This window comes from Aspergillus flavus, chromosome 2, assembly GCF_009017415.1.
Source record: "Aspergillus flavus chromosome 2, complete sequence".
Taxonomy (NCBI): Eukaryota; Fungi; Ascomycota; class Eurotiomycetes; order Eurotiales; family Aspergillaceae; genus Aspergillus; species Aspergillus flavus.
In genome coordinates this window covers 1,909,327-1,925,683 of record NC_092409.1, presented here as the reverse complement: position 1 = coordinate 1,925,683, position 16,357 = coordinate 1,909,327, and the positions used below count along the sequence as shown (strand labels likewise).

At 49.2% G+C, this 16,357-nt stretch overlaps 4 protein-coding genes and 1 non-coding gene across 5 annotated transcripts; 3 read left to right on the top strand and 2 right to left on the bottom strand.

The window, feature by feature from the left end:
* Positions 1-36: 36 nt before the first annotated feature.
* F9C07_10063 (COG4 transport protein-domain-containing protein) lies at positions 37-2,565 on the top strand (the record flags this gene model as incomplete). Its single annotated transcript, XM_041284620.1, has 2 exons — positions 37-1,257; positions 1,306-2,565. 2 exons carry the CDS (start codon positions 37-39, stop codon positions 2,563-2,565), a joined length of 2,481 nt encoding a protein of 826 aa, XP_041142478.1.
* Positions 2,566-3,042: 477 nt separating this feature from the next.
* F9C07_2127334 (ammonium transporter AmtB-like domain-containing protein) lies at positions 3,043-5,508 on the bottom strand. The gene is made up of 4 exons (XM_041289444.2): positions 5,090-5,508; positions 4,694-5,025; positions 4,043-4,634; positions 3,043-3,986 (listed from the first exon to the last, which is right to left on the bottom strand). Exons 1-4 carry the CDS (start codon positions 5,196-5,198, stop codon positions 3,334-3,336), a joined length of 1,686 nt encoding a protein of 561 aa, XP_041142477.1. The 5' UTR covers positions 5,199-5,508; the 3' UTR covers positions 3,043-3,333.
* A 2,118-nt stretch (positions 5,509-7,626) lies between these two features.
* On the bottom strand, positions 7,627-12,530 carry F9C07_2277214 (secretory pathway Ca2+-ATPase). The gene is made up of 3 exons (XM_041289443.2): positions 12,067-12,530; positions 9,469-11,962; positions 7,627-9,412 (listed from the first exon to the last, which is right to left on the bottom strand). Exons 1-3 carry the CDS (start codon positions 12,172-12,174, stop codon positions 8,838-8,840), a joined length of 3,177 nt encoding a protein of 1,058 aa, XP_041142476.1. The 5' UTR covers positions 12,175-12,530; the 3' UTR covers positions 7,627-8,837.
* Positions 12,531-12,889: 359 nt separating this feature from the next.
* F9C07_t22 lies at positions 12,890-12,979 on the top strand. The gene has a single exon. It is a non-coding gene; the product is annotated as a tRNA-Asp (tRNA).
* A 718-nt stretch (positions 12,980-13,697) lies between these two features.
* Positions 13,698-15,530, top strand: F9C07_10060 (double-strand-break repair protein rad21; the record flags this gene model as incomplete). The annotated part of the gene is made up of 2 exons (XM_041289460.1): positions 13,698-13,961; positions 14,019-15,530. 2 exons carry the CDS (start codon positions 13,698-13,700, stop codon positions 15,528-15,530), a joined length of 1,776 nt encoding a protein of 591 aa, XP_041142475.1.
* Between the last annotated feature and the right edge of the window lie 827 nt (positions 15,531-16,357).

Sequence of the window (16,357 nt, the reverse complement as noted above, 5' to 3'; positions counted from 1 at the left end):
TGGTCGATCGCTCGTTCGCAACCTCCGTGGTGGACAATGCCTGAAACTAATGTCGGCGAGGTCAATGGACATGCGGTGGCCCCATCGCCTTCACTAGACTCTAGCAAACCTCTTCCGAGCTCCTCGTCCGATATCTTCAATGCCAGCTCTCTCGCGGAAATCAAGGCTACTTTATCGCACCTTCACGAACAGGAGACGTCGGTGACAGCCCGATTAGATGCCCTTGTCGCCTCTCAGAAGGATTTTTCACGTGAATTGGGTCGATTGGATTTGCTCCGTGCGCATCTCGGCTCCCAAACCACCACCACCCGGTCCATCAGCCATGGCATGCTCTCAGAGGCCGCGGCCACCGCAGAGAGAATATCGAGCGCAGTCCGCCGCCTGGATCTGGAACAATCTAGGGTAAAATCTACTTTGGATGTAGTGGAACAGGTTTCTGAACTTAAGGCCTGTGTACTGGGAGTCGCGGGCTCCATGGGTGCCCCGCAGGATTGGGAAACAGCAGCCAGTTATCTGAACCGGGCATCCAAAGTCCCACCAGAAGTTGTTCATGGAGCTTTCGCGGCTGAGATGGTACCCACGGCGGAAGTTCCGGACCCGCCAAATGTAACCTTGGATAATGCGGCTGAATCCCTCTGTGGCTTGTTCTTGCGCGAATTCGATAAGGCCGTCAAGGAGAATAACGGCGCCAAGATCACACGGTTTTTCAAGCTGTTTCCTCTTATCGGCCGCTCGGAGGTTGGCCTTGACGTCTACGGGCGTTACGTATGCCAGGGCGTGGCGTCACGAGCGCGGTCCAACCTCAACGCTGGGGCAGGAACTCAAAGCAAAGATGGCTTCTTCTACGCCAATGTTCTGACCAAATTATTTGAACATATCGCTCAGATTGTCGATGGCCACGGGGGACTAGTAGAGCGACATTACGGTCCGAGAAAGATGAACCGAGTTATTGAGCGACTACAACTTGAGGCAGATGTCCAAGGCGGTATCATTCTCGACACCTGGGGTGATGAGAGACATGTAGATCGCAAGCTGACTGACATCAAATCATATGCGTTTACTTTCCTAGTACAAAGCTTTCTCCCCCCTCAGCGCAGCGCCACACCACGGTCGAACTCCCCTGCAACTCGGGACGGGGCTTCAACAGCTGAGGATGAGGGTGTTGACATGAAAGAGGTCGACGGATTACTGAATGAAATGGCGGTTATGCTAGGTCGTTGGTCACTATATTGCCGATTCTTGGCAGAAACATGCAATGTGGGTCATATGTGAGCCTTTATGGTTTTTGCCAGCTAACATCCACAGGCTCCTGGTGAAGACGATAATCTGTTTACACCGCCTCAATTCTTGAAGGAATCCACTTTATCGAAAAAGATCAATGACCGACTTATATCTCCATTCAATACCATGACCACCTTCTTCTTCCGTCGGACAGTGGAGAAGGCATTCCAGCTAGATGAACAGCCCACTGGCCTGACATTAAACCCGCAGAGGCCGCTGAAGGCTGACCCGCCATATATCACCTCGGCCGTCGATGACATCATGTATATAGTCAACAAGGTCCTACAGCAATCACTTGCAACGTCGCAGATCACAGTGGTTACCAATGTAGTGCCGACTCTGTCTCGGGTGCTAGGCTCAGATTTCATTGGGATGACACAACGGAAAATGCGGGACGAATGCTATCCGAGAGCATCGGTACAAGGAGCTCAACCCCCAGAGCATCTGATAGTCTCTTTTCTAGTCTTGGTCAACAATCTGGATGTAGCCGTTGATTACATTCGACGCATCGTGCAAACTCATACCGAAACCAGGAAGACCACAACTGGTCCCGACGGGCAGACTGAAGAGACGGACCAATTGCATTCCCTCTTTCCTAACAATGCAGATGCTAAGCTCGCAGCGCAGACGCTGCAAGCCCTATCATCATCTTTTGAGTCTAAGGTCAACGACCTTCTGTCCGATGGCATCCAAGTAGTGTTCAACAACGTCATCAAGCATCGTCTGCGACCCATTTTAGCAGACGCGTTCCGAGATATCGATTATCAACCCGGAGATGACAATGACCCCACCAGCACTTCGTACCATGAGTACGACCGCGACGAGGATGCGGATGACAATGCCAGCCGTGCGGAACTTGTCCGACCGCGTTTTGCAGCCAGTTGGACTGAACTTCTTCTCCCAATATCCCGTATACTTACCACGTCTGCCTTTGACCGCCTCTTAAGTATCACGGTAGCTTATCTTTCCCGACTCTTGGAAAAGCGACTCTGGTCGTATCAAGGTCGTGTCAACGCACTGGGCGCCACACGACTTGAGCGAGACGTTTCGGGAATTGCTAGCGCAGCAGTGGATGTCGGTGGCACACACGGGGCACCGGGAAGATACCGCCACCGGGAGTCATTTGCTCGTTGCATGCAAATGACGTTGATTATGGGCATGGATGACGACGAATGGGAGGATGTTATACGTGGAGGCGAGACGGCCGAAGTAGTCGAGAAACTGAACCGAGAAGAACGGACAAGGATTCGAGGAATGGTGAGACGACAGGGCACTCAATACTAGTTTAGTGGTAAGCTGACTGACATCACCTTACCAACGAGTACTTTAATATTGTATATTTTTCAAACATGTTTAAGCATTGCAACTTTCCAGGCTCGGTTATAGAAAAAAGGAAATATCTCCCTTCTTTCTTTGTTCTCCTTTGCTTTTTTTTACAATTTCTAGAATTCTGCCAATTCGTTATATATTGATGAAGAGTAATTTTTGAATATAGCTGCCCAATTATTCACTGCACTAATGCTTTGAGAAGCTTATCTACGGAGTACAACGGCATAATCTAGCAAACAAACGCAATGAGGAAAGCCTGGGTAGGGTATTTAAGCAGACACAATCCCTGTATGGCTTAGAAGAACAGACAATCTTCTTCATACTTTCATCTGTCGTATTGGTAGGCGTTCATGGACAGGCGGTCAACCAATTAGGTTAGGGTTAGGAATTCATCACGGGTAACAGATCAGACTCTCGATCGAGACTTTTTCTAGGGTTGAATGGATAGATAAATTGATGTCATTAGATAACGTTTTACTGACAAATCTATGCATGTGGTATCCGGAAAGATAAAAATCCCCCAAGCAAGCTCTAATTATATACAGATGGAGAAACACGCTCATATCAATCCTAAACGCCAGTTCCAACCAACCCCAAACCACAGGTATCAAATACAAAGAGAAAATTCTGGCTCAGCCAAAATGGTTAAAGCAAAGAAACGCACGCTGGATATCACGGAAAACGCAAAAGCATAGAATGGAACAGATCTAAAGTCCCGGCACATTACTGTGTTTTCTCATCCTCCTCGACACTGGGTGGTATTGATCCCTCGTGAGCGGGATGTTGTTCGGCAACTTGACGTGGGGCGGGTGCCATTGCCGGCGCAGGTGCCGGGGACATCTTGATTTCCTGGATGCCGGAGTCGCCTTCGCTGCAACCGCGACTGTCAATACCGATGGGGGTATGGCCGTCAAGCATCATTTCGCTGTGCTCCCCGATGCCGTACCGTGCGGCGGCAGGGATATGGTGGCCGTCTTCGAGCTGGTCGTGTTTCTGAGGGGTCCATGCAAGATAGTCACGACGGACTTCGACGTAGTCGTAGGCGAACTCGCCAAGCTGATCATCGTCCATACCGAGCAATTCGGCTTCCTCAGAAGCGCGCAGCTTCAGGCCGGGGATTGCATTGATGGCGTAGGCAATGATGGCAGACACAACGAAAGCATAGGCGGCTGAGGCGACAATGAAGGCGATTTGAATGTAGAGTTGCTTGTAGTTGTGGATCAGCCATCCACCCATTTTGCTACCAGTGTTGACTCCGTCCAGTCCTACGATCGCGTCGTCGGCGAAAAGCGCGTTGAAGATAAGACCGACAATACCCGCGATACCGTGCTCAGCTAACACATCCATGGAATCGTCGATACGAATCCAGTATTTCACTATAAATCCAGTCAGTCCATTGTTGTTCAGTTAGGACATGACAAACAGAGCTTACCCTTGGTGGAGTAGTTGCAAACAATACCAGTGACTATACCCAGAATCACACTAGCCCAAGGGGTAATGAATCCTGATGCCGGGGTAGCTGCAACCAGGCCCGAGATGGTGCCAGAGCACCAACCAACCATGGACCATTTCCTCGCTAAGCGCCAATCGAGAAGGACCCAGCTAATGGCCCCAAAAGCCGCAGTCAGGTTGGTATTCCAGCACGCCATGGTGGCACGAAGATTGGCTCCAAAGGCTGAGCCACCGTTGAAGCCAAGCCATCCAAACCACAAGAAAACGGTTCCAAGGAGAATGAGAGAGACGTTGTGAGGGCGGAAGTTCAACATCATGCGCTCCTGGCGACGACCAAGAACCATTGAATAGGCGAGTGCGGAAAAACCGGAGCCAATCTCGACCGGACCACCACCCGCATAATCCAATACACCGTAGTTCATTGCCCAGCCATTCACATTCCACACCCAACAAGCCAAGGGACAGTATACGATCGTAGCCCAGACGAACACAAACACCATGGCGGGGAGCAAGCGTCCACGTTCAGCAACAGCTCCCATGATAATCGCAGCCGTGACACCACAGAATTGCATCTAATATACACCTCGAAGTCAGTCATCTTTACCCCATGTGGGTAGGCCTAGAAACCAACCTGATAGAAGGCATAGAGGAGATTGGGCACAAGAACAGAGCCAGGACTTGGATCGGCCAAGGTCTTCATCAGGCCGAAGTTACGAAGGTTTCCGATGTATCCGTTGGTGGCCGTGGGCGAGAATGCAAGCGAATAGCCCCAGAAATACCATTGGAACGTGACGACAGAGAAAGAAGCCATACAGGCCCAAATCATACTCAGGGCTGATTTACGGCGAGCAAGACCGGAATAAAGGAAACCGAGACCGGGAATCATGACCATGACCATGGCGGAAGCCACGATGATATACGCTTGATCACCGGATTGAAACCACTTGTTCACGTTCTCCACCCCTGGTAAGATAATTAGTCTTATCGAACACGAGAAAGGCCGGATATTTGTCAATTGAAAACATACTGGAGTCACCACCCAGCTCATTGGTCGCCAGCGAGTCATAGTTAGATGGGGCTCCAGTCCAGTTGTAAGACGCATAGTCAGGGACGAAGGGCGCCTTGATGTCCGACATGTTATATACAAGTGAATTGCAGTTCTGTATGGAATATCGACTTCAGGCACGCGGTGCCTATTCTTTCTCGTAGCAGCGCCACCGCCGGGGGGGCTGAAAGATGGCGGGTGGTAGGTGTTGATAGGAAAGAGGCAGGAATACAAAAATCTTCAGTTGGGTGAGGACGAGGGAAGAAGCAGATGACTCTTTTTGTTGTGCCTGTCAATCGAGTGTCTCACTTTTGCTCTCGGGGAGGAATGCAGGAAAGAATGGAAAAGAGAGAGAGGAGCTCCGCCAGGCTGTGTGTATGTGTGTGTGTGTGTGTGTGTGTGTGTCTGTGTGTGGAGAAAAAGAACCGCCACGGGGGCGGAGATGTTGTAGTATATAAAAGCAGGCCGAGAGTTCTGGAAAGATAGGGCCGGTGGGTCGGCAAGTGGATGGGACAAATTTGCGTTTGCAAATGTGAACGAGTCAATTGAAAGATAAGTCCAGGCCTACAGTGAGTAGGTCACTACTAGGGCGCGATAATTGATCGGCACGGATTCCAAGGCCAAGGGTAAGTGGGGACGTGTGGGAAAGAGAAATGGACCTTTATTAGTTATGCCCAATCAATCCATCAGTCAGTCTATCGCGTAAGACTTGTTGGAAACTCTGTTGGAGGATGTAGATACCGATAGTGTTGGTGTTTATACGAGAGAACGTGGTCAATCAGAGCAAAGATAGGACAAAGAAGAAGAAGAAGAAGAAAAAAGAAAAGCACAGGAAAACGATCATCGAGCAACCTAGCGAGGGAGGCGCGGATAACGGGAAAAGACAAGGGAAAAAATTAAATAAAAAGAAAAATAAAATAAAAATGTCAAATAGTCAGAGATAACAAGATGTGAGAAATCGAATGGAATAAAATAAACTCAGGCTTCCAGTCATCGACGGGATCCTCAAAAACCTCCAATCAAATCCACCCCCCTTTCATGAGTCTGAGAATCAGACTGTAACAGTCAATACTTTGCCTTTCTCTCTTCAATTGAATCCATTGCATCTTCTGGTGCAAAATCAACATCACTTCATGAACCATTGGTCATCCAGTGGCAAATGGGGAACTTGTCTTCTTTTTTTTTTTTTTCCTGGCAGGACGTGGCAAAATGTATAAACATAGTGCCGACTAACTACTAGTTAGTTGATTAGTTCCTTTGGTACCCTAGGTATTAGCAGTAGTTGAGTCTTGTCTCCTAATGTCCTTTCTCTTCCTCCCCCACTGGTAATCGTCAGGATCGTTGACATCCCCTATTATCATGATCCACCATGAGCTCATATCATATCTAAAATGAACCGCACCTCCTGATCAATAAGATCTAAACGTCCCAATGAGTCTCTACCGGAGGACTTGGCATTGGTCCTTTATAGAGTTTGGCCGAGACCGAAATAGGCATTGCGAGGGAGATGTGATGATGCTGAGATGAAACCAAGCGATGCGGAGCTGAACGCTCCGGGGAGAGGCGGAGCAATTTGCAACCTCCTGCTCAGAGGATTCTAGAGAATAAACGGGCTCTGTGTGATTTATTTATACCTTGTAGACCGGATGGCTTATACCCTACGAGATGCTGCATAGATCGATCTATCTATCCCGTTACCTCCAGTTATCACTGATAAAGTCCAGGTCTTTAAGGGTCTGGGTTATATCCATTCGTCCTGGAATGCCCAATCCTCTGGTTGGTATCTGACGAAGGGATCCGCCAGTCGTGAGCGGAGCCTAAGGAAAGACCAAACAAAAAAAAAATACAGTACGGCCCTTATCATCCCCGTTTCTCTCAGCTCATAGTTATCTCCCGAATGATTGGCCATGAAGTCCCGATAAGGTCCTGAACGCCACCCTCCCGCCATGTGGGGCCTCTGCATCCGGTTCCGGCCTAGTCTTGGCTCTTCAGTCTCCATCGTACTGATAACGTCCACTTTCGGCCAATGACCGTTTGGTCGGTTCCTCGACAGGCTCCCTCAATCACCCGAGTTCACTCGGGAATTTCAGGAGCGATGCTTCGCCGACTACCATCCCGAACCGAGATGAACTTCCGGAGGAATCGTTATCTATTTAAGGCTTGGCAGTGAGGAGATACGAGAGATGTTCTCTTTAATAGTCATCGAAGTAAAAAAAAAGAAGAAAGAAAAAGAAAGGTCCGCCAGGCTTGGATTATTCCTTGTTTAAGTACTTAATTCGTAGGGCTTCATGGTATCCTATTTTTTATGTTATGTCTTTATATCTCTTTACATCATTGGTGTAGCCCTAAGGTCTCATCCATCCCTCCCTTCACCAGTACCGATTACCGATATTGCGGCGCGTTTGCTTGTGTGTGGGGTGTTCAAACTTCAGCCTCCCGAGCCAAACTCAATCCAGTGATTAGGCCTGTTACTAGCCTTAGCTTTCCCACTATCTATGTAGCTTAAATAATTAGCACCACCCCATTTCCCAGTGACTAACGGCCAAACCAAACACCCTATCCGCCCATCGTTCTCACGAACTTGCTCATGAGTCTCTTTTCAGCCCTTAAGATCTGTACTACCGCCCATTTTCGGATAGTTATCGCTTAGATACCTTGCGCACCCCGTGGGGGTGTACAGGCCAGGCAATAGTTGAGAACGGTGGGGCTACCCTATACCCTATACGGACGGCATATTATTACATGCGTATGTATTATGATCAGGAGGGCAATGTACTACTCAGTAGTGTCATGACTGCTTGTATCAGCTGCTCACGCCCCTTCCTGCAAGCTAGGTGTGCTGTATATCGATATGATGCACTTGTGTTTCACCTGTAGTCACTGGTTTGTGCTATGGAATGCCCATGGGAACTAGAGATTGCTACCTACTAGCCCCTTTGTTCCACTCCTTGCATGATCCGTGTGTCGAACCTGCAATGCGGCTGGGTGGGGGTTGCTACTAGTACTACGGAGTACCTGAGGGATATATGCACCAGGTAGACCCTACCTGTCTACTACTACTACTACTACTATAGTGCGAGAGATTCCGGGGAAACTTTCATCTTGGTACAGTTAGCTTTTAATATTTACCGTCACCGAGACTCGTGTGTGTGTGTGTGTGGCCCATCGTGTCAAACTTATGCGTTGTCTTGCATCATTGACTTTACCGGTGTACTCGTACATACTGGGAATATATATACGCCGCAGGCCGACCGTACTCTTCATGCATACAGTGTGTTCTTCTTTCGGCCAAAACATTGATGATGGACTTTATTTTCCCGAAAGTGACCACCGATTATGGGGTAAGCGGATGTCTACCACAGAGCAATTTCCTCGAGTTATATATATAATACAGGAATCGAGGCAGCCTTATCTTAGCCGGCTGGCCCAATGGTAAGGGGCTGGACTACGAATTAGGAGACTCCCGTCGAGCCCTGCGTCGCTCAACTTTTTTGTTGTCCTGTCTCAAATAGACAGATATTTCGATCCTCCCATACTTGTCCCTCCCTGCCCTTCTTTGTATTTCTCGTTCCTAATCACCGCCTTTTCCAATGCACCCGTTTCAAAAAACCAACTACATGAGCTGTCAGCTGTTACAACATAAACAATGTTCAGGTGTCTCGCGGGAATAATAGTTCTCTATGATGTTTCCTCTATACAACTAGTACAAAGCATATATCAACTCGACCCCTTAGACATTTACGCTGTATCCCACCCCAACGGCCCGCCGCCGTTTCACCGACTGATAATACTTCCGGGCCTCGTCTACCCAAAACACTGAACTCGAAATACACAATAGCTTGAACAGATGTGCCAGATTGAGCGGCTCCGTCTGAAAGACTCGCTGCAGGAAAGGCAGATAGATCACACACGCCTGCCCGGCAAGTGATCCGAGGACGGCGTAATTGAACATCTTGTTCCCAAACAAGGAGATCTCGCCGCGAAGCACCGACTTGCCCTCGCTGCGGCAGGTCAAGGCGTTGAACATGTCGAAGAGCACAAAGCAGGTGAAAGTCATGGTTGTGTCGTGGGCGGTTACGACGCGCGAGCGTTTGCCCGGGTTCAGCTCATCGTCGACATCGCCCATTTCGTAGACGTAAATAGCAAGCGTGCCCAGCATAATCATCAACGCGGAAGTTAGCACCCGTTGAATGAGAGGCTTTGTTAGTACCCGAGCCGTTCTGGGTCGTGGGGGTCGTCCCATGATTGACGGATCAACGGGCTCTACACCCAAGGACTGCGCTGGAGGGCCATCCATAAGAATATCTGTTGACGAATGTCAGCCATCAACTGCCCAATGCTCGGTGTTGACATTAACTTACTGATCCATAGGATTTGCATCGGATTCAGCGGATTCTTGAAGCCAAGAGTAGTGCTTAACAATACAAGACTCAATGCAGCAACGCTGGTGCTTAGCTGGAATGTAATGAAGTTTTGAATATTGTAGAAGATGCCCTTGCCCTGCTCAATGGCTCGCAGGATTGTAGAGAAGTCATCGTCTGTCAGAATCATGTCTGCTGCCTCCTTAGCAACGTCCGTGCCCAATTTACCCATCGAGATGCCAATATCTGCTTTCTTGAGGGCTGGTGCATCATTCACACCATCACCCGTCATGGCCACCACATCTCCTCGGGACTGCAAAGCGCGTACAATCTTCATCTTGTGGTCAGGGCTTGTGCGGGCGAAGATGGATGTGGAGGATATGGCCTGCGCCAACTCCGTGGTGCTCATACGGTCGATCTCCTCACCAGTAAGGACAGGTCGCGAACCGGCTATATTACTGATTGGCATTCCCAATTTCTTTGCGATCGCAACTGCCGTAGTCTCGGCGTCTCCTGTGATCATGATGATGCGTACTCCTCCAGCCATAAGGCGCCTGATGGATTTGTGAACATCCTTACGGGGAGGGTCGTTCATCCCCACAAGTCCTGCAAAGACCAGCCCGGTATATCGATCATCTTCTTCACCCGGAGTAGTTCTAGAAACAGGAGTGCCTGTCCTGCTGCCAAAAGGTCGCCCTTTTGATGTATCTCGCACTGCTCCACTGGCGAAAGCGAGCACCCTTAGACCCTCTGATGCCATATGCTCAGCAGCCTGCCTCACTGCTTGACGTCGCAGTTCATCCAGTATAACTTCTCGTCCATCCTTTGTAAGATACGTATCACAACGTTTTAAAACTTGCTCGAGAGCACCTTTAATGTAGGCCATGTTACTTGACTCGCCAGTGCCATTGCCAATAATCACACCCATCCACTTGCGCTCGGAGCTGAAGGGAGTCTCGGCGGCGCGAGCACTAATACGGTCGCGCACATCATCCTCCCCAAAAGTGTCCAACAGATCCAGGATAGCGACGTCGGTGGGTTGCCCAACCCACCTACTCCTAATGGTTCCCGGAGCCCTATCATCAGTGGAAGACAACACTGCAGCAGAAGATGCGCTGGCAGGTGAATTTGCATGCACACGCGAAAGTCTAGCGTTATTAGCGATATTACCGACACGAAGAACGGTCCGAGCTGCAGGCCCAGGCGTCAGTGAGCTAATATCGTTGTGCACCTCAAATGGCTCCGGACAGTCGAAATGCCACATCTTTGTGACTGTCATATGATTGAGCGTTAGGGTTCCCGTCTTATCACTGCATACAACGTTCACAGAGCCGAGAGTCTCGACGCTGGGGAGTCTTCGCATGATGGCCCCCCTCTTGGCCATGCGCAGCACGCCTAAAGCAAGAGTAACCGTCACGATAATGGGAAGACCTTCTGGAATCGCAGCGACTGCAAGTGAGACACCAATCGTGAACATATCAAGGAGCTTTCGACCTTGTATCAATCCTATCACTACAATCAATCCGATGACGCCAAAGGAGACATAGCTCAATTCTTGACCAAGACGGTCCATTGACAATTGAAGCGGTGTGCGTGGACTCTCGATTTCCTGCAAAGAAGCTGAAATACTGCCAAATTCAGTTTTCGCACCCGTTCCTATGACAATACCCTGTCCATACCCCGACCGAACCAAAGTTCCCATAAATGCGATATTGTGCTGCTCATTTAAGCGGATATCAGCGCCCACAGCGCCACTGGCTGGGGCATCGTAGAATGGAGATCGGGGAGGGGTGACAATTTTGGGCGAGTGTGAGGCTAAAGCCTTGGGGCCGCGAATTGCGTCAGGCGATTTAGCAACAGGCTCGTTCTCACCAGTCAGGTTTGATTCATCGATGGTCAAATCAGTGGCTGCGGTAATGCGTATGTCCGCCGGAATACGGTCTCCAACTGTAAACAAAACTAGGTCACCAGGTACTAGCTCATTCGCTGAAACAGTACTGGAAGCTTTAACAGCGGCTGAAACCGAGCCCGGGCTTTTGCTTCTGAGATCTTGCAGCTCGAACTCTTCACTGGTAGCTGCAGGGATCGAGTGTCCGATAGGGGGGGTATGTGAGAGAGGAACATCGCGTATCAAATGCGCATGATGTGGCACCAGGCGGCTCAAGGCCTCCAAGGACTTTTCAGATCGATACTCCTGAACAAATCCGACGGTGACTACGATGGTTACCGCGAGCGTGATGCTTACCGCATCATCAAAATTGCCCATGAAGAAAGAGACTGCGGCTGACGCTAGAAGCAGTAGAATTAATGTCTCCCGGAATTGTTTAAGAAACCGGAGCCACAGGGGCTCGGGGTCTTCATGCGGCAGTTCGTTGGGCCCATCTTGTATTAAACGAATCTCAGCTTCTGCAGGAGTGAGTCCGTGGGTAAGGGATGTCTGTAAGCGCTCAGCGGTTTGCTGTGGGTCTAATAGAGAGTAAGTCGACGTGGATGTCTAGTTAATGAATTTAAGAATTAGCGACCGCACACCCAAAGTAAGCCAATTGAAAGCGCGAGCGCAGACAAAATCAACTGGATCTGCCTTACAGCGAGACTTACTGAAGTAGATGTGTTGGAGCGTACACCCGTCGGCGTAGATGATGGAGGCCTCAAATCGGGGGCCTGAGCATTATGCAAAGGTAGCGCAGGTGTTGCGGACCTTGACATCTCTCATGCTTTTCTGTCCAAAGATGTCCTGCTAGATCGGGCTCACAATGGTTATCATCCCGTCGGGATCAGGGGAAAAGTCGAGGTGGACACGATTTTGCAAAGACAAAATGTAAAAAAAAAAAAAATAGAATACGTAGAAGCCACGTTCTCAGACGCGACTTCGGCCGCAGGTGTATCGAATAATATGGGAAGACTAAGTGGAAACCAGACAAGGGCCGTGCAGCCGGTTTTAGAGAAGAGACAAGGCTAGACCTCTAGGTCCCACCAAAGACGACGCTCTCAGGGGAGGGCCGCGTCGATCAATATTTGGATGTTGAATTAAAAAAAACTACTTGTCATGCTCAATTGCGGAGAGACCACATTGTATGCAGGCAATTCTCATTGTTCCCAGCGAAGGGGTTACTCTTGGCGGTCACGCGTTTAGCGTGGGTGAACTATGGAGCCAATGTAACTATACTAATGTGCCTACCTCAACAGTCACCCACACCTGAGCTTCTAGAATTGATACTGTAACTGACTCTATCACTCTAGTTCTGTGAATTCCACGCCATCATTTAGGTATTGAAAGGGGAGTTGTTTATAAAAATGTCTGGACAACTTTGCTGGAAATATACTGCCTTTGTTCACCGCTCATGATGAGAGAAAGCTGGCGGTGGAGTGCAATTTTGTAAATAATGATATCAACTTACTTTGAAGAATGTCTATCAATAATTCCTCGATGGTCTAACGGTCATGATTTCCGCTTGTCATCCCATAAAAGGAACAAGCGCGGGAGACCTGGGTTCGACTCCCAGTCGGGGAGAATTTTTTGCCTTTCTTGACTGTACTTTCTTGCTTTCTTCCTTTCTATGGTACTCCGTAAGGAAAGGCTGATTATTCTGATTGTATAGCAAGAACGAGGTAAAAAGACATGCACAGAGCAAAATTGTACTCCGTATATCAGCTAAGCTCTTTTACTTTCTATCTTGAGTACTATTGGGTACCTACATCATCCCGTTAGAGCCACGTGACGCTTGGCTCTTTCCACTGAAAGTGACCTGTTCGCACGTGACCCCAGCCACGTAACTAAGCACCCAATCAGCATTGTGCATTCGCCTAGTGCTGCCCGCCGCAACCCGTTGCCAGTGGAGGCTGCCCATCAACCCGCCCGCCAGACGCGCCCTCCCTCTCTTTCTCTTGTTTCCCTTCACTTGCGAAAACCACACCACAGTCATCGCAATCCACCCAACCACCCCTCCTTTCCTGCACCCCTCTTCAACCTCCGGACTCGGTGAATCTATTTGCATTGCGATAATCCTTATCGTCAGATATAGCAACCCATCTTGTTGTCTCCGGGTTTATAACCCCTTTCGGCCTTAGGGGGAGGAAGCATCAGTTGCCGATCTTTTTGTTTTCTGGATACAGCGCGTCATCGCATTTGGTTGCTAGGGACTTCTTGCGAACCACCCCCGCATTAGGCGGGCTTATACCTCTTTGAATAATTATTTCTAAAATCTCTTCATATACTACATCGTGACACCATGTTCTACTCGGAGACCCTCTTGTCAAAAACCGGGCCACTGGCCCGCGTTTGGTTATCGGCTAACTTGGAGCGCAAACTTTCCAAATCGCACATTTTACAGTCAGATATCGAGAGCAGTGTCAGTGCTATTGTCGATCAAGGACAAGCTCCAATGGCTTTGCGATTGAGCGGTCAGTTGCTGTTAGGTGTGGTCCGGATTTATAGCAGAAAGGCTCGCTACCTGTTGGATGACTGCAATGAGGCTCTCATGAAGATCAAAATGGTATGCTCGGGTAAATGATGCTGTTTCCACAAACGACGCTAAAGCAATAATGTATAGGCTTTCCGCTTGACTAATAACAATGACTTGACAACCACTGTTGTTGCCCCAGGGGGTATTACTTTGCCCGATGTGCTTACAGAGTCGGACCTTTTCATGAACCTGGATTCTTCTTTGCTCTTACCTCAGCCGCTCAGTTTTGAGCCGGAAGGTAAGCGCCCAGGAACATCGATGGACTTTGGGAGCCAGCTCTTCCCAGACAGTAGTCTTCGGCGCTCTGTGTCACAGGAGCCTGCGCGCCTTGAGGACCATACCTTGGTTGACCTTGACTTGGGAGAGGATGATACACCCTTGGGTCATGACTTCAGTATGGAAGTGGGTCGAGATGCGCCAGCACCTCGCCCCGTCGAAGAAGATCTTTTTAGTGATGCTGGCAAGTTCAATGATGTTGATCTGCCTCTGGACCTTGGCGAGGATGATGCTCCCTTGGACAAGATGGACCTGGCCAACGAGGGCCCACAAGACACTCTTTTGCAGGCGGACGACACTGCCATGGATCTTGGTGATGACGGAGAACTGGCATTTGATGTCGACGAGCGCAGGTCCGAGCGCGAATCTATGAGCGTCCTCTCAGAGATGCCAGACGCAGACATGGAGAAACTTCAACAAGAGCAGGGTGAAGACCAGGACCAGGACGAGGGGGCGGCAGAGGATGACGTGACTGTCCAACACTCGCAGCGCGCGAAGCGACGGAAGGTGATGACCGTGGAGCTCGACAAGGTAACTGATTACAAGGCCCCGATAATCAAGGGGTTACAGGCGGACCGCTCCACTATCTTGAAGCCGACGTCCTTCCTGCCTCGTGATCCTGTTCTGCTCACTCTCATGGATATGCAAAAGAACGGCGACTTTGTGACGAATGTGCTGGGAGGAGGTCGCGGACGTGGATGGGCTCCAGAGCTTCGTGACTTGCTCTCCTTTGATGCCATTAAGAAGGCTGGTGAGCTCAAGAGGAAGCGTGATAGCGGGATTGCAGACATGGACATCGAGGCAGCTGCCGCCCCTGCTTTGGAATTTGGCGAAGAAGAAGCCACCGTGCCGATCGATGAAGGTGTTGGTCTTGACTCGACGCTTCATCAGCGGTCTGATATCGAATTCCCCGGTGATGACGACGATCAAGTTTTGCATCTGAGCGACGACGAGGGATTGAATCATCCCCTGGAAGATCTCGATGACACAATCCAACCTGCGGACAGTGGCCCTGTCTCCGTTGGTACCAAGCATGCTGTTCACATTCTCCGCGACTGTCTGGGTGAATCTGCAGTGGAACAGAAGAAGAGCGTGAAGTTCCAGGATCTTCTACCCGAACGCAAGGCGTCCAAGGCGGATGCGACGAAAATGTTTTTTGAGGTTTTGGTCTTGGCCACAAAGGACGCCGTCCAGGTTGAACAACGCCCCGATACCGTTGGTGGCCCTCTCAAAATCCGCGGCAAGCGTGCTCTCTGGGGTTCATGGGCTGAAGAAAGCGCCAATGGTGAAGTAGGCACTCAAGCTTCCCAGGAGGTAGCTTAGAGCGGTGAACCTTAGAGATTTGGGCCTATGAAGGTGTCGGGTGGGTTTCTGTACAGGAAGTTGTGTTCGAGTGGCCTATTCGTTTCCGCCGTTGTTTCTCTCCTCTTCTGCTCTTTTCTGCTCCCTTTTTCTACTTGGTTGGGGTTCCCTGGAGAACTTGTTATCTGGATGCGGGAAATTATTCATGTAATGAAACACTGGTGTCATGGAGTTGTCCGTTTGGATTGAAAAGGTGGCTATTGAATGACTGTTTGGGTCCTCGTTCCAAAGCTAAGTTGGTTTTTTTTTTTTTTTTTTATTTTATTTTATTATTGTTATTATTGTGGGCGAGCTTCTAGGGACGATACTTAAAGAGGGGGGGGGGTTTATTTTCTTTCTTGACATAGGTTTAGGTATAGAAGCGAACAACTGAAATCTGTATGATCCATTACGATGCTTGTAATAGGTGTGTTGCACGTGGGGTGGTGACACTTCGGGGAATTTTTCCATTCTTGGTGTACTTACTTCTTTATCAAAAACTTAAATGATCTCCAACATCCTGAACTATGTTGAGATAGAACCGGATGACAATGACAAGGGAATGAAATGGGGGAAAGAAAAAAAAGGAAACTGGATAAAACTGGGAAAGACCAAGTTGCCATTTAATAGGTCATACATATGCTCTCCCCTGGCTGCAACGAAGAAAAAGGATATGTATTATAGTTTTGGTCTGTCTCCACTGATAATGCTGTGGCAATCGGCTGAGGGAAAAGCCGACCAGACTAGTTAGTAGTATGATAAAATCAAGATTGACCAGCAAGAACTAGACTAAACGATTTATGTACTTA